The sequence below is a fragment of the Astatotilapia calliptera genome, chromosome 14 (genome assembly GCF_964374335.1).
Source record: "Astatotilapia calliptera chromosome 14, fAstCal68.1, whole genome shotgun sequence".
Taxonomy (NCBI): Eukaryota; Metazoa; Chordata; class Actinopteri; order Cichliformes; family Cichlidae; genus Astatotilapia; species Astatotilapia calliptera.
In genome coordinates, this window is record NC_137435.1 from 789,310 (window position 1) to 813,449 (window position 24,140).

At 46.2% G+C, this 24,140-nt stretch overlaps 2 protein-coding genes and 1 long non-coding RNA gene across 3 annotated transcripts; all 3 read left to right on the forward strand.

Annotated features, from left to right (window-relative positions):
- Window positions 1-1,031: 1,031 nt before the first annotated feature.
- Window positions 1,032-2,156, forward strand: LOC113036488 (olfactory receptor 10A3-like). The gene has a single exon (XM_026192881.2). The coding sequence runs from the start codon at window positions 1,032-1,034 to the stop codon at window positions 2,007-2,009; it is 978 nt and encodes a 325-aa protein (XP_026048666.2). The 3' UTR covers window positions 2,010-2,156.
- A 9,834-nt stretch (window positions 2,157-11,990) lies between these two features.
- On the forward strand, window positions 11,991-14,584 carry LOC145420193 (uncharacterized). Its single transcript, XR_013901493.1, has 2 exons — window positions 11,991-13,980; window positions 14,067-14,584. It is a non-coding gene; the product is annotated as an uncharacterized LOC145420193 (long non-coding RNA).
- A 2,987-nt stretch (window positions 14,585-17,571) lies between these two features.
- LOC113036489 (olfactory receptor 51G1-like) lies at window positions 17,572-18,405 on the forward strand. The gene has a single exon (XM_026192882.2). The coding sequence runs from the start codon at window positions 17,572-17,574 to the stop codon at window positions 18,403-18,405; it is 834 nt and encodes a 277-aa protein (XP_026048667.2).
- The last annotated feature ends 5,735 nt before the right edge of the window (window positions 18,406-24,140 follow it).

Below are 24,140 nucleotides of genomic sequence, written 5' to 3' on the forward strand. Positions count from 1 at the left end.
TGTATGTAGACGTCATATGTTAATGAACCTATGCATATTCATGTAACCTCAATAAAAGGACAGTGGTACGGGAGAACGGACGAGAGCAACTGGGGTCAAGCGAAGGGACGGCGTTTGTCCGGTTCTCTCCCGTGCACGAGTAACATGAAGAACTTTGCCTACTTGTGTCTTGCTTGCTGTGTAATTATATTGTCTTCAACGTTCCAGCGGATGGGTTCAAGCTACAAACCTATCAGGCACTGTATAAATAAAATTGAATTGAATTGAACAATGAACTAATAATGAACCAAGCTGCCACTATGGGTGTACAGGGAAGGAAGTGCTTGCAACAGGCCCAAGACGTCAAACTCAAAGAGCAGCACTGAGAGGACACTTTAGTGCTGCTCTTAAGCCTGTTAAATCCAAATGAAAAAAATATCTACTGGTTTGGGCATGTTTGCATATTTCTGTTTCATTCTGTGTGATTTCTGGTATTACACAGGGAAAGACACTGTAAGCAAATAAATTGTATGGCAGCCATGGACAGCCATTGCTACATCTCCATGAGTGAATGAGAAAAACATCCCTCCACTCATGCATTCATCCATCCATCAATACTTTCAGTCTGCCCTTCCTTTGGCCTTGTGTTGAGATTGATGTTTCTTTTATGCAACTGTTTATTTTTTTGGTTTCAAAGAGCTATTTAGTTTGCAAAGCATGTCCCTTGGTAATGACACCAGACTGCTGTGGGACTAAAGTGAAAAGCTTAAATGAAGCAGAGGTGAAGTCACAGTTCAGTCCGTGTGTCGTTCAGTGTCCCATGTTACACATGACTACAGAGACTTTTGATACTACACATACACTAAACTGTAGTGCAGAGGTAAGTTTGAGATCTTTGTCACAAATGATCCTTCAGTGATATAATGTGTTGCTTGTGTGGTTATTTTGGCTAATTCATGCCACAGTTCAAAGCAGGTGAAAGGATCACTAACATAGTATGAATACTTCTAAATGTACAGTATCCTGTGGATAGTGTTGGCTTGCTGTGAACCATGGAGATCATAAGAAACTCCACACAGTTTTCATATTTTACTCTTGGTGCCTATGTTGATACACAGATGTTTAAATATTTATATTTCATGATTATTTTGTCTCTGTATGTGTTTACAGTAGGTTCCAATGTCCTGCTGATTGTGGTTATCTGTGTGAACAGAAGCTTACATGAACCTATGTACATGTTTCTGTGCAGCCTGTTTGTGAATGAGCTGTATGGTAGCACAGGGCTGTTTCCGTTCCTCCTGCTTCAGATCCTCTCTGATGTTCACACTGTTTCTGCTCCTCTCTGCTTCCTGCAGGTTTTCTCTATTTACTTATATGCAAGTGTAGAGTTTAGTAACTTAGCTGCCATGTCTTATGACAGATACATGTCCATCTGTTATCCTCTTCAATATCACACACTAATGATGTCTAGTAAAGTTGCCCTTCTGATAGCTGTGACCTGGATACCCCCTTTACTTGCTGTTTGTGTCACAACATGTCTGAGTGCTTCATTGCAGCTCTGTGGAAATGTCATTAACAAAGTGTACTGTAACAATCACTCCATTATCGAGCTGGGATGTCATGACGCCACAGTTAATAATCTCTATGAGCTCACTGCTGCCTCTGTCACAGTGTGTGTCCCAGTATCTGTAATCCTGTACACCTACACAAGGATCCTGAAAATCTGTTTTTCTGGATCCAAACAGACCCGACAGAAAGCCGTCAGCACCTGCACGCCTCACCTCGCTTCTCTGCTCAACTTTTCTTTTGGGGTTTCCTTTGAAATACTACAGAGCAGGTTTGATATGAGCCACGTTCCAAACATGTTACGGATATTTTTATCAGTGTACTTTCTTACATGTCAGCCCCTCTTCAATCCTGTCATGTATGGCTTGAACATGTCCAAAATACGGACCATATGTAAAAATCTGCTCTTAGGTTATGTTGGGAAGAGCAGGATATTAATCAAAATTGTTCAGATTGAGAAATAAGAGACAAACTACACTGATATGAAGAATGAGCGGTTCTACATATGATATATTGTTTATGCTTTGGAAATTTACCATTCGACAGCTGATGCAGACATGTCTAACAGTCATTGAAATCAGTCAAATAAAAATAATGGAGATGTAAAAAAATGAGGAAGTGTCTTCATTCCCAGACAGATTATTGAAAACTGTTTGAATAATGAAAGAAAAGATAATTGTTTCTGTGTTATTGCTGCTTGATGTGAACATTAACATTACGATACTTTAAACTTGGACCACAGAAACGTCACTACACTCACCTGTTCTCAGCTGCATTTGAATAAAGCACCAAATCTGCACTGTTTTACTTTTGAGCTTAAATTTCAAAACTTACATTTTAACTACTGATTTTATCTACTAGTCCTTTCTTTTTCTTTTTTTTCAATTTTAAATCATGCTTTCTATTTGTTTTGTTTTTTAATGTCTCTGTAAAGCACTTTGAATCACCTTGTTGTTGAATTGTGCTATATAAATAGACTTGCCTTGCCTTGATACACTATCTGCAAAAGACTTGAGACTGGGGCGGAGGTTCAGCTTCCAGCAGGAAAACGACCCTGAACATGAAGCCAGGGCAACAATGGGATGGTTTAAAACAAAACATATCCATGTGTTAGACTGGCCCAGTCAAAGTCCAGATCTAAATCCAATCCAGAATCTGTGGCAAGATCTGAAAACTGCTGTTCACAAACGCTGCCCATCTGATCTGACTGAGCTGGAGCTGTTTTGCAAAGATTGAGCAAAGATTTCAGTCTGTAGATGTGCAAAGCTGGTAGAGACGGACCCTAAAAGACTGGCAGCTGGAACTGCAGCTGGTTCTACAAAGTATTGACTCAGGGGCTGAATAATTACACACACCCCACTTTGCAGTTATTTATTTGTAACAAATGTTTGGAATCATGTATGATTTTCGTTCCACTTCTCACATGTACATTGATTCATGTTTGTGGCTGTAATGTGACAAAATGTGGGAAAAGCTGAATACTTTTGCAAGCCACTGTATAACAACCCCATTGTCACAAACTGTGGTTCGCTAAGGTTCTTTCTTTCTATCTTTACATCATCAAGTGCCCTGAGATGGCTCATATTAGACTATATAAATAACTTCAACCTGGATTTAAATAAACTGAGTGTTTCAGCTGATCTGAGGCTTTCTGGGAGTTTGTTCCAGATATAAGGAGCATAAAAGCTGAATGCAGCTTCTCCGTGTCTGGTTCTGACTCTGGGAACTGATAAAAGACCGGATCCAGATGACCTGAGGGATCTGGAAGGTTCATACTGGGTCAGGAGGTCACTGATGTATTTTGGTCCTAAACCATTCACAGCTTTATAGACCAGCATCAGAACTTTAAAGTCTATCCTCTGACGGACAGGCAGCCAGTGTAAGGACCTCAGAGCTGGACTGATGTGGTCCACTTTTTTGGTCTTAGTGAGGACTCGAGCAGCAGAGTTCTGAATGAGCTGTAGTTGTCTGACTGATTTTTTAGGTAGACCTGTAAAGATGCTGTTACAGTAATCAAGCCTACTAAAGATGAATGCATGGACTTTTATCTCAGCCTTGGCACCAAGCACAGATGGATGACGTATGGAATAAAACAAGTTGGAGGTGAACAGTTTCACCCCTGACTTGTTAAAATTAAATCCATTTGCTTTGAACAGATGCCTGCGTTCCCAAAAAATATTAAAGTTGTCGATAAAGTGCACTGAGTGGTCAGCACATGCTGATATGAGCCATTTATTCAGTGTAAACAACCTTCTGAATCTCTCGTCTCCTCCTCTGACCGGCGGTACAGGTCCACTGATGAATACAGCTGCATTCAGAGAGTTTACAGTATTTAATAATCCAGTAAAGTCCCGTTTCAGAACCTCCGACTGTTGTTTGGACACATCGTTTGACCCTGTATGCAGAACAATGTTTGTCACAGTTGGATATTCATCTGCAATTTGAAGAATTCTCTCCTTCAGGTTGTTGACCATATCGTTAGGAAAGCAGAGGACTTTAGTGTTCTTACCGCACATCCTTTGTACATCCTTTACGGCAGAGTCACCCACAATCAGAGTTTCAGGCCTAGCCTTTAGCTTTCCCTGTGGCCTTTCACTTTTCAACAGATTTTCAGACCTTATTTCGCTACTTTTAGATGGATGGTTGTCCGATATAGATCCAGGGTCCTTTGATAGTGGAGCAAATCTGTTCTGCAGTTTCACATTCAGTTGTTTTGGAGGTTTGTTGTTAACCTTCCTATTCACGGTTGTCCAGTCCTGTTTCCTCCCGTATACAGGGGTAGAAGAGCTTCTCTGTCTCGTAGGAAGTGAAGGCCAGTCGGTTTCAGAGATTTCAGCTCGCTGTGCCCTGCCTGTGATACGTCCTCCCCCTTCCTGGAGACATGATTTATGTCTTGGTTTTGCACCAAGACAGTCTAAGGGGGGATTATCACTTGAGGATTTATAATAATGCACAGAGTCTACTTTCTTGGTCATGTTATCTGTGCTCCTTAGCTGTGTGCTAGCTTGCTCATCGCCATTGTTTTGAATCAAAGGCAAGGTTGTTTCATTTCCACACAGTCCATTTACCGCCACGTTTACTTCTAAACAATGAATTTTTGTCTCCAGTACTGCAATCTTCTGCAGGAGGCTGTGGTAGTCATCTGTGGAGAGGGAAGGCATCTTGTTGCTAGTTAGCCTAGCGGTTAAGTCAAGTCAAGTCAAGTCAAGTCAACTTTATTTGTCAATTCTGCCACATGTACAGGACATACACAGAATAGAAATTGCGTTACTCTCAAACCCTAGTGATTAGAAAAATGCAAATAAAATAATTAAAAAGTAAAAATTTAAATAAATACAATACAATTTTACGTATAACAAAAAAAAAGCTGTGCAATATACAATATACAATATTCAAGTAAGAAGGCATAGTGGTGCAAAATAGGCAAATAGTGCAAATGGAGATTTAGTAGTGTACGGTAAGAGATAGTGTAACAACAAAGTCTTATGAGGTCCGATGCTTAAGCAGTCCAATGCTCCACAAAGTGACTGGAGCAGGCCAGTGAGTGCGTCAGAGAGTGAGTGTGTGTGTGTGTGTGTGTGTGTGTGTGTGTGTGTGTGTGTGTGTGTGACAGAGTTCAGTGAGACCGTGGTGGAGAAGAGGGGAGAGGGGGGCAGAATCGGGAGGGAGTTAAGCTTCCTGACAGCCTGATGGATGAAGCTGTCCTTCAGCCTGCTGGTCCTGGCCTGGAGACTCCGCAGTCTCCTCCCCGACGGCAGCAGCTTGAAGAAGCTTTGCATTGGGTGTGTGGGATCAGCCGCTATGCAAAGGGCTTTTTTAGTGAGACGGGTGCTGTAAATGTCCTGGAGGGAGGGGAGAGAGACACCAATGATCCTCTCTGCAGCTCTCACTATGCGTTGGAGGGTTCTATGGCAGGACGCATTGCAGGCTCCAAACCACACAGTGATGCAGCTCGACAGGATGCTCTCGATGGTGCCTCTGTAGAAAGTGTACGTGATGGGGGCTGGTGCTCCTGCTCTTCTTAGTTTGCGGAGAAAGAAGAGACGCTGCTGTGATTTCTTGGCCAGTGCTGTGGTGTTGTACGTCCAGGAGAGATCCTCTGTGATGTGCACACCCAAGAACTTGGTGCTGCTCACTCTCTCCACAGACGCTCCGTCAATGGTCAGAGGAGCATGTTGGGTGTGCATTCTCCTGAAGTCCACAACAATCTCCTTCGTCTTCTCCACATTCAGAGAGAGATTGTTGTCAGCACACCACGTGGCCAGGCGTCTCACCTCACTTCTGTAGTCGGTCTCATCCCTGTTGCTAATGAGACCCACCACCATTGTGTCGTCCGCAAACTTGATGAAGAGGTTGGAGCTGTATGATGGAGTGCAGTCATGGGTCAGCAGAGTGAAGAGGAGGGGGCTCAGCACACATCCCTGCGGGGCCCCCGTGTTTAAAATGATGGTGCTGGATGTATTACTGCCGACCCGTACTGCTTGAGGTCTTCCGGTGAGGAAATCCAACAGCCAGTTGCACAGTGAGGTGTTGAGCCCCAGCTGGACCAGTTTTTGAGTGAGCTGTTGGGGGATTATGGTGTTGAATGCTGAACTGAAATCTATGAACAGCATTCGAACATATGAGTCTTTTTTGTCCAGGTGTGTGAGTGCTGAGTGGAGTGCAGTGGAGATGGCATCATCGGTTGAGCGATTGGGCCGATACGCAAACTGGAAGGGATCCAGGGAGGGGGGCAGGACAGTCTTGATGTGCTGCATGACTAGTCGTTCGAAGCACTTCATCAGGATGGGAGTAAGTGCAACAGGACGGTAGTCATTAAAGCAGGAGGGAGATGACTTTTTTGGGACCGGAATGATTGTGGTGGCTTTAAAACATGTGGGGACGACAGCCTGGATGAGTGATATGTTGAAGATGTCTGTGAAGACATCAGTGAGTTCCACTGCACAGTCTCTCAGTACACGACCAGGAATGTTGTCAGGACCCGGAGCTTTACGTGCATTGATCCTGCTGAGGGATCTCCTCACGCTGTTAGCCCCTTTCCAGGCTATTGAGGCTGTTCGGTGCCCAGACGCTGTAATCAGGCTTCAGCTGTGTGTAGGCCACAGACACACGGAGCGCTGAAGGTAAGTTAACTATAAAAATGTTGCTGTTTCTGTTAAGAACACTTTAGTCCTAATGATCTATAAGTGTCCAGAAGCTATCGCAGGTAAGCTCATACGGAAAAAGGGAAAAAATCAGCATAAAAATCAACAAAAGAAGCAAAGCATTAAAGAGCAAAGAGATGAAGCGTCCACACTCACAAAAGGGCAGGAGCATTCAGCACACTAGAGACTGTCTGCTGCCCTCTCTCGACCCCTACCAGGTTGCTTACAGAGCAAATTAAACCATGTAGCATCACTATTGCTCTTCACTGAGCACTGAGCCATCTGGAGAACAGGAAGACCTACGTGAGGACTACAGCTCAGCATTTAACACCATAATCCCAGACATCTCAGCACCAAACTGGACCACCTTCAGACACCCACCCACTCCTGGATCAAAGGCATCCTTACCAACCGGCATCCATCAGCTTATGTCTACACTAATCGGGATAAATTTGAAAATCTAAATCTAAAAACATCCGTGTCCACTCTATAGTTTTCCATTTGTGCATTCGACCTGCGTCATTTCCGTCTGCCGTTTATTTACTTTCTGGCTCTTTGAAACATTGCAGCAAAATGTCGAGGAAAAGCGCTGAGTTTTTTAAATGGACTGACAATGAGGTGGACTTGTTGTTAGTAGTATTTATTTATTGTCATTGTCAAGAACAATGAAATTGCATTTGGGGCTTCCATACAACCCCAAAAAAAGAAGAAAATAATAAATACCCCTTAAAACCCAAGTGTACATATTTAACCCAGTGTGACTCCAATGCAATAAGACAATCCTTAGCAATAATGTTCGTAGAAATTCAGACAAAGACCTGAGAAACATGACAAAATACAACAATGCACCCATTCAATATTATTGTACTGTGAGATATGATATCAGATATGATAGTTATCTATTTAAGAAAGAGGGGGGGGGGGGCAGGAGGGGGAAGAGAATAAAGATATGATGCACCAATGCAGACCAGTTCATTGCTATTAAGAAGTTGGATATGGTTATTGTCCGTGAGAGGGGGGCAGAGAGTTCAGGAGCCTCACAGCCTGTGGATACAGGCTGTTGGCCAGTCTGGATGTTCTGGCCTGTATAGACCTGTACCTTCTCCCTGAGGGCAGCAGATGGAAAAGGTGGCGCGCAGGGTGATGTTGGTCCCGCAGGATACTGTGCACCCTCCTCAGACAGCGAGTGGGGAAGATATTACTGATCTCTGGCAGACTTGTTCCAATAATTCTGCCAGCTTCTTTCACCACCCGCTGGAGTGCTTGCTGATCGGCCTTGGTGCAGCTGGGGAACCACACTAGAAATCCATACGTCAGAACGCTGCTGATGGCACAGTTGTAGAAGTTCAACATCAGAGATCTGGGAATGTGTGCGCTCCGCAGTCTCCTCAGGTAGTAGAGGCGCTGTTGGGCCTTCCGTGCAACTGAGGTGATATGGTTGCCCCAGGACAGGTCCTCGGTCACAGTTACCCCCAAGAATTTAAAACTGCTCACCCTCTCCACCGCCTCACTGCCAATGAAGAGAGGCAGATGGTTGTTATGGCCCTTCCTCCGGAAATCTACAATGATCTCCTTGGTCTTTTTGGTGTTTAAGACCAAGTTATTGTCGTGGCACCATGACTCTAGTTGTTGCACCCCTGTCCTATAGTTTGTTGCGAGTAACACAAGGGCACAAAGTTGCTGAACAACAGCTCTGAGTAAACACTCCGTCTTCTGGAGCATGTACAAACTGATATTAATCTTTAATAGGGCTGTCAAAATTGAGAGCCAACAAAACAACTGCCGTACAATGCCTGTCATGGTCCCCGTGTCTGCCTGGCTGACTCAGGTTGGCTACATGTTTCTTGTTTACATCTACCTCTCTCACGCTTGCCGTGTCTCGCTGGGGCGGAGCTCATTGCGGGCTCCCGCCCCTGGCCCTCTCACCTGAAGTTAATCACACACGTGTTTCATTGCCTAAACTCATCCACTACTTAACCCTTTAAAGCCGGTCGGAGCAGCATGCTCCGTTTTGCGTAACTATTTTTAAATCCCTGTAAAACCTGAACCGTGTAAGCTAGCGCAATAATTTTTTTTTGCATATGAAACCGGAGGAGTTGTACTTACATCTTACGCCATCAGCTTGTCCTCGGTCACGGTTTCCTTCCACATAAAGCTTTGCAAAAACTGCATATGTATTTGTGATTTAACACAGGTGTTATTCTAGAAGGGAAACCCTCCTCAAAAACGGACGGAGCAGTGGAGCCGCCGAGGGAATGCACTGAATTAAAAACTGTATAATTAAAATATAATTTATTATACAAACAATTAAAAATGCAAAAGCAATTAAAACAACCCTGGCCAAGGGGTAACACAATAAAAATCAATAAAACACAACATTAAAAGTCCAGTGGCATCCGCCACGATATAAAAGTCACAAAGAACTAAAAAATCCAGCGAAGTGGTGTAAAAGGGAAACCCAGCGGAGTCCTCGCCTTCCTCCCTGCATTCCGCGTCCCAGTACGCTGAAGGAAGGGAGGGAGCGGCAGTCACTATTCTTTTCAAGCAGTTTTCATTCGTAAAAAGGGGATAAGTCGAAGACTTACCCCGGGTGGGCAGAGCTCTCAATTCCGCTCGCCGATTCTTTAAAACTGCAAATCGGCACCAGCTGTCTCGCCGCCTCTGCTCTCCCGCAGTGCACAAGCTGGGCTCTTGTTGCTACTGCCGTCCGACTGTTCGCTCTGCGTCCCTAGTCGCTGGTGCTGTATCGTCCTCCCGCACTGCTGACACCAAGCTTCGCCAGCCCTTCGGCTTGCAGGCGCCGGCGCCGCCTGACACCGCTCACTCCTGCCCGTCGCTCAAGCCTCCCCTCAAGCCTCTCCTCTCTGTGGTCTTCCAGGCCCTCTTATTGGCCTCTGGGACCTCCCAGGTGTGATCAGGTTTATAATCGGGTAGGGGCTGTTAGGATGCCTGGGTCGTTGACCCAGGGTTTTTGAGTTTATTTTATTATTTATTATTTTCAGTCTTTGGTTTCTTGGTTCTGTCTTATAGTTTATGTCTCTGTCTTCTCTAGCTGCTCTGTCTCCCCTGTCAGCTGTATCCCCTTGTCTAGTTCGCGTCTCTGTGTATCCTTAGTTGCTATATCCCCGTGTCCAGTCAGTGTCTGTGTCTGCCCTGGTCCCACGTCTCTGTTCCCTCTGTTGTAGTGCCTGCATGTGAGTCTGTGTCTTTTGTTCAGTCTTTGTTATGGGTTTCCTGTTTTACTTTGAAAGTCCATGTCTGATGTTAATGTATCTGGTTTTGCTTCCCCTTGTCTCGTTAGGCCTGATTTGCCCCAGCTGTGTTTCCCTCCTGTTACTCATTCCCTGATTGCTCCCTCTGTGTATTTAAGCCCTGTGTTTCTCTGTGTCCGTGTCGCGATCTACCGTTTATTTAGCTGTGTGCTTTGTCAATCCGCCGGTGTTAGTTTTTTTTTTGACCTTTTTCCAGTTATGTTATGTTTGAGTTCAGCATTAAAGCTGTTTTGGTTTAAGTTTCTCTCTGGAGTCTGCATCTTGGGTCCTATCCCTGTCCGCACACAGCCGTCACCTAACAGAAGATCACAACCATACTATGGACCCAGCAGACATTGAACTTCAGGAGCGACGCCGAGCAGCCTTTGCCCAGCTGGAGGAGGAACTCCGCTGGAAGCCATGGCTCACCCCTGACGTCGTGCGCATTTTCCATGGCACTCGGCTGGCTCTCGGTGGTCCCCAGAGCTGTCAGAAGTCTCCACCTGTTGCTCCGCTGGCACTCAAGATGCGGCCGCTTCAGTTGGAAGTCCTCCGCGTGGCTTCAGGCGCTCACGCTCCGGCCTCAGCGTCACCATTCTGTGCACTGGAGGCTCAGTTGCTAACGCCGCCAGCTACCTCTGCCCAAAGGAAACGGCGCTCACGTCGCCGTCATATGGACACGTCTGAGCAACCTCCGGTGGTGAGTCAAAAGGACTACACCTTCCAAACTCCACCTGAGCTGTTAAACAGTAAAGACTATGAACTTACCTCAGACACTTTCGGGATTTCTTTTCTCGACGAGGATTTGGATTGGGAGGCCAGTTTTGGTTTGAATCCTCCCGCGCTAGTTCATCACAATAAGCATTCGTCTGGGATTTTTAGTTCGAGGTCTGCTTGTTGGAGTGGGAACAAGCTAAAACCCAAGTTTGCCGAGTCTGTTTTTTCTGAGACTGTGAACACTGCTAAACCTAAGACTGTATGGACTGTTAAACATGGTGGGAAAGAGTCATCACCTATTTTTGATGAACCAGTTTTCAGTGAGCCTGCTCCTTTGCCTTCCGGTGCTCCTCCGCCCAGGGCAGATGCAGTCCAGCCGTCTCCTGCACCTATATCAGTTCCTCGGGTGAGGGGGGCTAGGGCCCAGTTTGTCCCTGCTCCAGTTTCCAGGCCGGCTGAGGCTCCGCTAGTCTCTGCGCCCGTGCCTATTCCGCGGATGGGAGCGGCTACTGCCCAGCAGGCCCCTGCACCGGTTTCTGTCCTCGCTGGAGGCTCAGGTGAGCCCGTCCAGCAGTTTTCCGTAGGCTCGGAAGACATAGCTCAGCTTAGTGCGCATCCACCATCTCACCCACCATTACTACCATCGTTACAACAGTCAATACAACTTAAACTTCTCTCCATAGCTCAAACATGAGCTCACCTGTCAGCTCAGTCACCTGCTCAGTTCTCACCTCAGTCATTCACTCCACCGTCTGTTCCCGCTGGGGGTTCTGGAGAACCGCTTCAGCCGTCTCTTCCTGCTGGAGGGTCCGAGGGGCCCGTTCAGCCACCTGTCTCCGCTGGAGGGTCCGAGGGGCCCGTTCAGCCTCTTGCCTCGTCAGCTGGAGGACCCAGCCAGCACGTCCCAGTGTCTGCTGATGGTTCTGGCGAGGCCGTTCAGCCACCACCGGCTCCACCGCCTGGTCCGGCCTCCGAGTCTGCAGCTCCGCTTGGTCTGGCCTCCGAGTCTGCAGCTCCGCCTGGTCCTGCCTCTGCAGCTCCGCCTGGTCCGGTCTCCGGGTCTGCAGCTCCGCCTGGTCCATCCTCAGCCTCTGCAGCTCCGCCTGGTCCATCCTCAGGCTCTGCAGCTCCGCCTGGTCCAGCCTCCGAGTGTTCAGCTTCGTCTGCTCCTGAGATCTCCCTGCTGTCTGTTCCTGCACGTCCCGCCCGGCCTGCACGTCCCGCCCGGCCTGCACGTCCCGCCCGGCCTGCACGTCCCGTCCGGCCGATGACTGGACGTCGTTGCCGTCATGGACGGCCCCCTGAACTACGCCGCCGCCAGTGCCTCCCGCCCGGCCGGCCTCCTGACCTACTCCGTCGCCGCCGGTGTCTCCTGCCTGCCCGACCCCCTGAACTGTTTTCTGGGCTCTTGGGCCGTCAGCCTCCGGGCCGCCCCCCTGAACTGCCCGGGTTTGGACTATCGTGCTGTCAGCCTCCGGGCCGGCCCCCTGAACTTTGTGTGAACTGTTTTTCCTGGCCGCCTGCGCCTGTCGTGAGCCTGTGTTTTGTTATGTTGCTTTCTGGGCTCCGTTGTTTGCACTTTTTTTTTGTTTCTGGCTCCTTGTTTGGTTTGTTTCGAGCCCTCCGTCCTGTTTCCCCCACCGCCCTCCCTGGTTGGGTTGTTTTTTGTTTTGGTGTTTCGGTTTGGGCTGTCTGGGAGCCAGCCCTTTAGGGGGGGTACTGTTAGGATGCCTGGGTCGTTGACCCAGGGTTTTTGAGTTTATTTTATTATTTATTATTTTCAGTCTTTGGTTTCTTGGTTCTGTCTTATGGTTTATGTCTCTGTCTTCTCTAGCTGCTCTGTCTCCCCTGTCAGCTGTCTCCCCTTGTCTAGTTCGCGTCTCTGTGTATCCTTAGTTGCTATATCCACGTGTCCAGTCAGTGTCTGTGTCTGCCCTGGTCCCACGTCTCTGTTCCCTCTGTTGTAGTGCCTGCATGTGAGTCTGTGTCTTTTGTTCAGTCTTTGTTATGGGTTTCCTGTTTTACTTTGAAAGTCCATGTCTGATGTTAATGTATCTGGTTTTGCTTCCCCTTGTCTCGTTAGGCCTGATTTGTCCCAGCTGTGTTTCCCTCCTGTTACTCATTCCCTGATTGCTCCCTCTGTGTATTTAAGCCCTGTGTTTCTCTGTGTCCGTGTCGCGATCTACCGTTTATTTAGCTGTGTGCTTTGTCAATCCGCCGGTGTTAGTTTTTTTTTGACCTTTTTCCAGTTATGTTATGTTTGCGTTCAGCATTAAAGCTGTTTTGGTTTAAGTTTCTCTCTGGAGTCTGTATCTTGGGTCCTATCCCTGTCCGCACACAGCCGTCACCTAACAGGGGCGGAGTCTTTCCAGGACAAGTCACCAAATAAATACTATTAAAAACATGCAGTAAAACTCATAAAAATAACCCATTGTACAATATTAAAATATTAAAAAGGTAAAACACAGCAAAACATGCATAGTAAAAAACCCTAAATAACTTCTCCCTTTCTACCCCGTGACATATATAAAAATTGCTGTATCTCCAAAATAAAACTATGAAGACACTCAAAATAAATTTCCTGTTGTTGTAAACTATTTTTTGCAACTTTTTTGTATTTAAAGATTTGAGGGATAAGTCTCTTAAATTTCTCCAAGTAGAAATATATGTTAAAAAAAAAAAAAAAAAGATTTTCAATTTTTTTGTACTTTATTGCACTTGTTTGCAATTGATGTAGTTACTATGGACTTAATGCAGACATATTATTAGAATATGGGCTATAACAGTTGTATTGATGTATAGCAACTTGAAATGCTCCCAAAAATGGCAAAAAATATAAAGTAAGTTCTGGCAGACTTGGTTCTATGGTAGGTCTTAAAGGGTTAAGGCAGTGGCTGGAAGCATCTCGTCGCGGACTATTGAGTAACCTCGGCAGTAAGCTCCGGAGTACTAGTCTCTTGTTGCCTTTTCGTATCGCTGACCCTTTGGATTAATCACTTGTTGTCTGTAAACAGGAATTCCGTTTCTGTCAGGGTCCTGGGACTGGGCGACCCAGGACCCCTGGGCAGTCATGGACCTGTGATACTATTATGTATTTTTGGTGTTGCTTCCCCTTCTCCGTGCTTGTACATATGTGTGTGTGTGGGTGGCTGTGTGTCTGAGCGCTTGTTTATAGGCGCCGTCAGGCCTGGGGGGTGTGGCCCTGCTAGGGGACTGGCCACACCCGAAGCCACACACCTGCTGCTGATCAGGCCTCGTCGGGGGAGCTACTTAAGAGAGTCTTGGAGCGCCCACCGACGCGGGATCATTGCACGAGACTCCACGTTAGTCTTCTGTTCAGTTTAGTCTGTGAGTGTATGCCTACTGGAATTACGTGTCTTGACGGCTGCCTCTGTCATTTTCCCCTCAGGAGGAGCGTGGAACACCGGAGGGCAGCAGGCACGGGGTGTGTGTGGACACACGAGAGTGGAGAACATGGAGCACAGACTTTTTGGGAAGACACGACACGGGAGTCACGGGAGAGCACGGGGATTTACTGTTATTGTTTCCATCACTGTAAATAAACGCACTGTTTATACACAGAGTACCGCGCCTGGGTCCTCCCTCCCCACATCCCCCACGGTTTGCCACGCCAAACCGTGACAGCTTCCCTGGAACCCTTGGTGTGCGGGCTGCTGGTGTGCTGTGTTTTTGTGAAGTCCCTTGTGTGTGAAGAGCTCCTTTCCCGGATTTCCCTGTGCCCTGGATTCCCCCGCCCTCTCACTTGTATATATTTGCACCTGGTGTTGTATAGTAAACGTAACTGTATTCTAGCTTCCTCGTCTGCGCTTGAGTCCATCCCACTTCGTGACAATGCCATCTGCCATCTTAGCTGTAAAGGTCACATGACTGCATCACATGATTAAAATGCATTATCGTTTTTGAAAACCTTCGGTTTTTTGCAGTTGTAGAATGTTTAGCTGATTTAGAGTTTAGAAATGTGTTATCATAGAATGTAGAACTGTTGTAGAGACACTGCCCTTAAAGTAATAAAGGCCTCACTCTGTCGTGGACTTAGGAGTAGGGTACCCCTCCCCCACTTGAGCTGTGAAAGTAAAACAGAGAAGAGTTTATGCTGAGTGGAAATTCCCCAGAGGAAGTTTTAGGGTGGGGGTCTCAACATTGTAACTGGATACCTGTGGTCTGGAAGTGAGAGGGGTTTTATGACCTCTAGGGAGTTACCTACACCCACAGTGTTTTAACGGTCACTCACACACATCCACACGCACACTCACTCATGAGCACTCACATAGACACGCGGGAACGTGCACATGTAGGCATTCATGTGCTCGTGCACATAGACACAGACAGAGTTTGCAGCACACCGTAGGGGGTTTATGATGGGGACGTTTCTATAAAGCTGGCTGTAACTAACAAAGGGGTGAAGATTTTGGAGAGGGACATTGGCCTCGTCTTCCCTTCTAGAAGTGCATGCTTAAATGAAGAAGAGTAAATTTTAAAATTTTAGTTGTAACTTTTAGAGCTCTGCACGGTGAAGCTCCCCAGTATATCTCTGACCTGTTGAAACCTCATGTTTCATCCCGAGCACTTAGGTCTTCAGGTCAGAGGCTACTGGTGGTCCCACGTACTAGATTTAAAACACGTGGGGATCGGGCTTTTCAGGCACCGAGGCTGTGGAACTGTCTGCCGTTGTCTTTACGCTGTCTAGACTCTACTGACTCCTTTAAAAAGCAGCTGAAGACATTTTTGTACAAACGGGCTTTTAATTAATTTAATTAATTTTAACTTGTATGTCGGATCTTATTGTAAAGCACTTTGTGATTTTTATCTGTGAAATGTGCTATATAAATAAATTTTACTTACTTACTTACTTAAAGATAAATGAAGATGAATAAAGATTTTGTGGCACCTGACTACTAAGTCCGGTGCCATCTCTGGATGCTCGAGGAATAAAAAGAACCGGGGTAAAACTGATTTGCCAACACAGTCCACAAGGCGACACGAAAACGGCATTTCAAATGTCTCCACTTTGGAGAGCGTTTTCAAAAAGCTCCGTTTTCCTTGACTGAAGACGCCGTCTCAGTTTGGATGGAGAGAAAATGATGCGTTTTCAAACGAAAACGTATTAGTGTGGACATGGCCTCAGTCAGACTCGGCCCCCACCTCTCCCCCCAACAGGTCAATCTGCCTCCCCACCTACTCCACCCTCCTCCACCCATGCACACATTTTACATTGGCAAGTATATTTGTCCTTAAAAGGTTTCCCCTTTTTTTTGTTCACTCCCTCACATCCACCCTGATCAGGAATTTGCTGAGTCCTTCCATACTCTCACTGATTCATTCAACAACTGTGGTCAGAATGCAGCTACCCGTGTCCACTAACAACTTCTTAAACCCATGAAACCTTCAAACTTCCCTGAGAACAGTTAGTGATGAGACCAGGGTGCTGCAGAGGAGGTTGTTCTGGTGGTTTAAGATAAGATAAGATAACCTTTATTAGTCCCACACGTGGGAAATTTGTTTTGTCACAGCAGGAAGTGGACAGTGCAAAAGTTATGAGGCAAAAATTAGAATACAATAAGAATAAATACAGTACACAGCTGTACAGAATAGAATAAAATAAAATACTATATACAGTAGAATAAAATAAAATAAATATACAATAAGATAAAAATAGAATACGAATGCTATATACAACTGAGTAAAAATACAACGATGACAGAAAGGATTATTGCACTTAGTGTTATTGCATATGTATGGATGTGTGTGCTTGATCAGTTAAAGTCTTTATTATGGAGTCTGACAGCAGTGGGGAGGAAAGACCTGCGAAATCTCTCCGTCCCACACCGTGGGTGCCGCAGTCTCCCACTGAAGGAGCTGCTCAGTGCTGTCACAGTCTGCTGCATGGGGTGGGAGACGTTGTCCATCAGGGATGACAGCTTAGCCGCCGTTCTCCTGTCACTCACCACCTCCACTGGGTCCAGAGGGCATCCTAGAACAGAGCTGGCCCTTCGGATCACCCTGTTCAGTCTCTTCCTGTCCCCAGCAGAGATGCTGCCGCCCCAGCAGACCACGCCATAAAAGATAGCAGAAGCCACAACAGAGTCATAGAAGGTCTTCAGGAGTGGGCCCTCCACTCCAAACGACCTGAGTCTCCGCAGCAGGTACAGCCTGCTCTGCCCTTTCCTGTAGAGGGCGTCTGAGTTATGAGTCCAGTCCAGTCTGTTGTTCAGATGAACACCAAGGTACCTGTAGCTGTCCACAGCCTCAATGTCCATACCTTGGATGTTCAGTGGTTGCAGTGGAGAATGCTTGTGCCTGCGGAAGTCTACCACCAGCTCCTTGGTTTTACTGGCGTTGATCTGGAGGTAGTTCAGCTGGCACCAGTTCAGTTTAGTGTCCAGGATCAGGAAGGTTTGTATTTCATGGTCTCTGCAGACGGTGCTGTTCATAAGGCCAAAGACTGACATCATTTCCCTGAACAGGTAGGCGGTCTTTGTCAGGTTTTTTCTGCTGATTTGTTGCATCAGTCAGCTCCAGCTTTAGTGACGGCTGCCTCTGCGATCAGGGAAAGTTTCAGTGAGCGTGGCAGCAGTAAGGCGAAGCTTCACAAACACACAATGGTACGTTTGTGTAGAGAATACTTTTAAGTAGATACTTTGACAGATGTGTGTAGCACATCTGTGTTCATTAACATAAAGAGAGAAACGTGTTTTTCCTGCTCTGATCATGTGATGATGGCTTATGATGAGAAACGCCTAAAATGTGAAATTGTGTGTTTGCAGGATCACAGTGAAGACACAACGCAGGGGAACAAAATACAGCTCATCATAAACTCCTCAAAGGTTTCATACTTCACACTTGCTGCTTACTTCGACACCAGTACTTTGAAATATTTCTGTTTCACGGTTGTTATGTCTTTATACTTATTGATTCTTTGCGCCAATGTCCTGCTGATTGTGGTTATCTGTGTGAACAGAAGCTTACATGAACCTATGTACATGTTTCTGTGCAGCCTGTTTGTGAATGAGCTGTATGGTAGTACAGGGCTGTTTCCGTCCCTCCTGCTTCAGATCCTCTCTGATGTTCACACTGTTTCTGCTCCTCTCTGCTTCCTGCAGATCTTCTGTCTGTACTCGTATGTCTGTGTTGAGTTTTGCATCTTAGCCGTCATGTCTTATGACAGATACCTCGCCATCTGCTGTCCTCTGCAATATCACACACGTATGACGCCTGCAACGGTTGTCTTGCTGATTGCACTTTCCTGGTTATACTCTTTTCTTACCATTCTTGCTTTGATCTTACTGATCGCTCCTCTGGAGCTCTGTGGGAACGTCATTAACAAGGTTTACTGTTTGAACTACTCCATTGTGAAACTGGCCTGCTCTGAAACCACAGCAAATAACATTTATGGTCTTTTTATCACAGCTCTCACAGTCTTTGTTCCAGTTATCTTAATCCTTTGCTCGTATGTGAGGATCCTCAAAGTCTGTTTTTCTGGATCCAAACAAACCCGACAGAAAGCCGTCAGCACCTGCACGCCTCACCTGTCCTCTCTGCTAAACTTCTCTTTTGGTGTTTGCTTTGAAGTGATCCAGAGCAGGTTCAGTCTGAGCAGTGTGCACAGCATGGTGCACATTGTTTTATCGCTGTACTTTCTAACCTGCCAGCCGCTCTTTAACCCCGTACTGTACGGACTGAACATGTCCAACATCCGCAAACGTCTGTTTGCTCACAAAAGGAGATAACTGCAGAAGCAAAATCATCATCATGTCTGCTCTGAACACTGTGGTGAATATTGTATATTATTATTATTATTGCATATTATTCCATGTAAATACATGGCTGCCTCTGACTCGTGTAAACTCTTCTGTGCAGATTCAAACCAGCAGCCTCTGAAAGCCATCTTACTCCTCTGGTTGCTCATGAATCTTACAGCTACAGTCACATCCTAAAAGGCTGTCATGATTCAGACTCAAATACTGTGTCTGCAGCATGAATCACAATAGGTTTCTTACACAGTTATTACAGTTCTTCCGGCAGAGGCACAGTCTGCCGTCGCTTTGTTGAGAGATTCTGAGTGAAATGACACACCAGCAGCTGAGTCTTTACCTCCTCCAGCACACAGCACATTTTCAGAAACCACAAACAGAAGATTTTAGCTCATACATGCATCACAGCTGCACTTTCCATACAGCCGGACCAACGTGGAAAAATTCAGTAAAAAGGGTTAAAAGTTCATTTGACATCTCTCTGTAGGCCATCCAGGTGCTGGTTGTCTGAGGAGCTTGGAAAGAAAAGCGACTGGACTTTTCAAAGTTTATTTTGGGCCTTTGTTAGACAGTGCAGTGAAGACAGAGAGAGAGGCGAAGCCATGTGGCAAAGGGCTGTCCCGGGCTGGCCGCTCTGAGTCACATGGGGTGCTGTACAGGTGACTGGCTGTAGCTCAGGAGGTAGAGCAGGTCACCTACTAATCGCAAGGTTGGTGGTTCAATCCCCCTAGCATGTATGCCAATATCCCTGGGCAAGGTAGTAACCCGAAGTTGCTCTCCAATCCCTCCGTCCATTGTGAAAAAGGTTGTGGGTCATTACCAGCAGAGATTTGGGCTGAAACCATTGTGAGACTGACAAGATGTGAGTGGACATCAAGGCATCTGGGAAGGATCCCAGAATAAATCGGAGTTGTAAGCCCCCCTTTGTTCAAAGATGGTCATTCGTAGTGAACATAGATGACTTCTGTCAGTTCTGAGTGAGGTCGTTTATGTCCAGAAGTCCAGATGCTTTCTGTTCACGTCCTTAAAAGTTAAACTGACCTAACACCCAACAGGATCTTGCTGTTCTGCAGGTTGTTAACCTGTAAAGTCTGAACTATGAAATAATTGCCAGAAAATTAAACTTTTTGGAAACTGCAGTTTTTAATTGAACCTTCTGACAATTTTTTTTTTCAAAAGTAGAAGACAATACATTCATAAGTTTGCATCATTTTTGCCACCTTAAACATTTCTGCTTAACAGGATCAGCTGACCATGGGGTCATTCTGCACGTGGATCATTCCAGATCCGTGGGATGGTCTATCAGTCTCAACCTGCCTCAGTTTCATGTCTGTGATGTGGAGCAGCAGGAACTTGGTGGCAGATCTGTTTTTGATCATTCACTGCAGGAAAGTTCACAAAGTGCATTCTGGGAAAACCTTCTGATTCAACTTTCTCTTTTTGAATTTTGCAGCACTTCATTAGAAATGCTTAAATCAGTTGATTTGTCAGGGGAGCAGTTAAGAGGCACTCGCTGACTTTTAGTGACCCACTTGAGGTTTAGGTCAGGGTTCACTGAAGGCCGGGTTCAGACATGGGTTCATGTTTGGCAGCGATGACGGTCCAGTGTTCTCTGAAGCGAGTGAAGTTTCTACCACACAAATGCAGCCTTTAATAAAAATGCATATTTAAAGGGTTTTGTTTTTAGTGCGAGCGACGAGTTTATGGCCGTTTTCTTCTTGTCTCAGCGTGCAGTTAATCATGTGACAGCCTGACTCTAAACCCTCAGTGGCCCTCAGGTGTTAGGAAGCTAACGTGGCGCTGGGATCAGTGCCGTCTTGGATCGAGAGTTGACTTTTAGTTATTTCCACAAAAGATGAATTTAAGACTTTGAACAAAGTGAGAGAACTTTTCTGTTGAAGTAAACCTGCTGATGCTGTAAGAGTTACATCATCACTGTAACAGGTAGATTAAAGGTCACCTGTGCATGTAAACATTTCTGTCCCTGAGGTGTCTCCTCATTAGCCACAGTTTCCTCCAACTCCCTCTGATGCAACTATCTGTGAGTGCTTTTGACCAGAGAGACCAATCAGCCGGAGCGGACCTCAGCTCTGGTCTCAGAGGGCTGAGGACGGTAATGACCCCCCTCAGAGGACCCACCCATGAAGACACACCCTGCAAACTTCATACAGACTTTCTGAAACACTGCTCCAGCTTTTTCCTGATGTTGTAGAATGTGTTGTCCATATTTATGTGGACACCAACTCTGAACATCCACCAGCTCACTGCTGATCCACTTAGTGTTGCACTTTAGCCACATGCTAAGAAACAGAATAATATAAACACATTACAGAAAACTTTAGAGTCACACGTGCAGTTTTATTATGCATATTCCACACCGGTGTAAATAGGTATAAAAGTTCATAAAAGTGTTACCAACGATCCAAACATTGTCCACTCCTGCAGTTCCTGGCGTGACAGCAGTGTTCTGCTTTTTATAATGGCCTCCTTCACATCACTGTGACCTCTTTGGGCTGCATAATGAAAGTTCACAGTCAGCAACCCCGACTTCCATGCCTGGACTCAGCAATAGGCCACAGCTAGTCATGAAACAGCTTGTCATTGTTTCAACTTTGTTGTGACCAGTAGGTTACAAAAAACAAGGAAAGCTGACAAAACAGACACAATATCGTAAGTTATGAGAAGGTTTTCTTACATATTGCACTGCTGAAACAGAAATAGGCGGTACTGTATGTTCCCAGGTTAAACTCATTATAATCAATGATTATCCTAATCCTATGGAATCAAAATACATTGATATGCAAAAGATCTTCATTTCTTTATATTCAGCCATGTGGCCACAGCTCCGTACACAGCTTCAACAATGAAGGTGTGGTCCACTCAGCTTCCCTCAAAATGCTGTTGAAGCTTTGCAAGATCCAGGAATTAAAGATCTTGTGGACTGGACCCTCTGCCAGATCCTCCCAGCACACCCTCACTTTATGTTTAGATATTCTAATTGTACCCAGCATCCTCCCCCTCTACCTGATCCAACTTACCACCAGCTGGTGATCAGCTCTATTCCTTTCACCTGGGTGTCCAGAACACATGACTGCAGATCTGATGATTTGATGATCACAAAATTGATCATCGATCTGTTACCTAGGGTGTCCTGGTGCCATGTGCGCTTATGCACATCCCTGTGTTTGAACATGGTACAGACATACATACATCCGGCAACAATCCCCCAGCAACACAATAGAATAGCTTTTTATTGTCACTGTACATGTACAGTGAAATTTTGTGTGTTCAGCACCAACTGTGCAGCAATAAAAATATAAAAAGTAGAAAGCAGGAATGAATAAAAGACAAGGGGAGTTTATATACAACAAAAATAATATATAGAAAACAGGACGTGTGGGATCTGCTTGACCTGAGGCACCAACCAGAGGGCAGCAGGTGGTGGGCGTGGTCACCTGTGATGGCCCTGGTTTACCTGAGACAGGAGGATCAGGTGATGACCTCCAGGGGTGTCAGAGGGCAGCCAATGATGTTTCTGGCAGTGTTAATGACCCTCTGTGCAGCCTTCCTGCTCTCAGTCGTGGCCCCTGAGGAGAGCACTCTCCACTGAGGAGCAGTAGAAGGCCAGGAGCAGCTTCTGGCCCAGGACACAGAGGAGGTACAGCTGCCGCTGGGTCTTCTTTTCCAGGGCGATGCTGTTGTGGGTCCAGGTGAGATCAGCTGAGATGTGGATGCCCAGAACCCTGAAGGTGGAGACAGATTCCACCTGTTCTCCATTTATAATGAGAGGGGAGTGGACCCGTCTGTGTCTCCTGAGGTCCATGATGAGTTCTTTGGTTTTAGGATGTTCAGCTTCAGGTTATTCTCTGAGCACCAGCAGGACAAGTTCTCTACCTCTGTCCTGTGTCCTATCTCATCTCCATCAGAGATGAGCCCAATCACAGTGGTGTTATTGGCATACATGATGATGACACCACTGTGATTGGGTGGTTTGGTGTACAGTCATAGGTGTACAGAGTGTGCAGTAGGGGGCTGAGAACGCAGCCCTGTGAAGCTTCCGTTGGTGAGGAATTCTTTGATCCAGGAGGGGTCTGAAGGTGGTCCAGTTTAGTCCTGAGGATGTTGGGGATTATGGTGTTGAATGCTGAGCTGTAGTCCACAAAGAGCATCATCACCAGGTGCTTCCTGTTCTCCAGATGGCTCAGCACTCTGTGACGGGTGATGGTATCCTCATGGATCAATTTGCTTTGTAACCAACCTGATAGGGGTCGAGAGAGGAAAGTAGACAGTCTCTGATGTGCTGAACTATCCACTTAAAACACCTCATGACTACACATGTGAGGGTTATAGGTCTGTAGCCATTGAGGGTGTCTATTCCAGTCTTTTGGGGGATGGCGATGATGGTGGAGGCCTTAACCCTTTGTGGTCGGTCGGAGCGGGCACATTCTGTTTGCCAATGCCAATGTGTGATTGGGCTCATCTCCATCAGAGATGAGCCCAATCACACATTGGCATCCTCGAAAGAGGACTTAACAACGTGGTGTATGCTGTACAGTGCAGCGAGGAATGCTCAGACCTCTACATCGGAGAGACCAAACAGCCACTTCACAAGCGCATGGCACAACACAGAAGAGCCACCTCCACAGGACAAGACTCAGCAGTCCATCTGCATCTAAAGGTCAAAGGTCACTCTTTCGAGGATGCCAATGTTCACATTTTGGACAGAGAGGACAGATGGTTTGAAAGAGGAGTGAAAGAAACATCTATGTCCACTGTGAGCGACCATCTTTGAACAGAGGCGGGGTTTACGACACCAACTCTCTGCCATCTATAATCCAGTTTTGAGATCCTTCCCAGACGCCTTAACGCCCACTCACATCCTGGGCCATCTGACCTCAGGAATTCGCATGATAAGGTGGGGCCAGGTTTCACAATGAACACACCTGAAACTCTTTCTGATTGGGACCCACACCCAGTTTCACACCTTGGCTCAGGTGATTAGAGGATCATCAGGGGTCCTTTTGTCCCTCTGTGGGGGGTCACTCCTGTTAGGTGACGGCTGTGTGCGGACAGGGATAGGACCCAAGATGCAGACTCCAGAGAGAAACTTAAACCAAAACAGCTTTAATGCTGAACTCAAACATAACATAACTGGAAAAAGGTCAAAAATAAACTAACACCGGCGGATTGACAAAACACACAGCAAAATAAACGGTAGATCACGACACGGACACAGAGAAACACTGGGCTTAAATACACAGAGGGAGCAATCAGGGAATGAATAACAGGAGGGAAACACAGCTGGGGCAAATCAGAACTGACGAGACCAAAGAAGCGTAAACTGAACACACTGAGATAAGACAGAGACCTTCAAAGTAAAACAGGAAACACATAACACAGACTCACATGCAGGCACTACAGAGGGAACAGAGACGTGGGAACAGGGCAGACACAAACATTGACTGAACACGGGGATATAGGAACTAAGGATACACAGAGACGCGAACTAGACAAGGGTGACAGGGGAGACAGAGCAACTAAAGAAGACAGAGACATAAACCATAAGACAGAACTCAAAGAAACCAAAAACTAGAAAGTATAAATAATATCATAAACTCAAAAACCCTGGGTCAACGACCCAGGCATCCTAACAACTCCCACTAGGTTTATATCTGGGACTCTCCACCATTTGACCTTAGAACTGAAGAAGC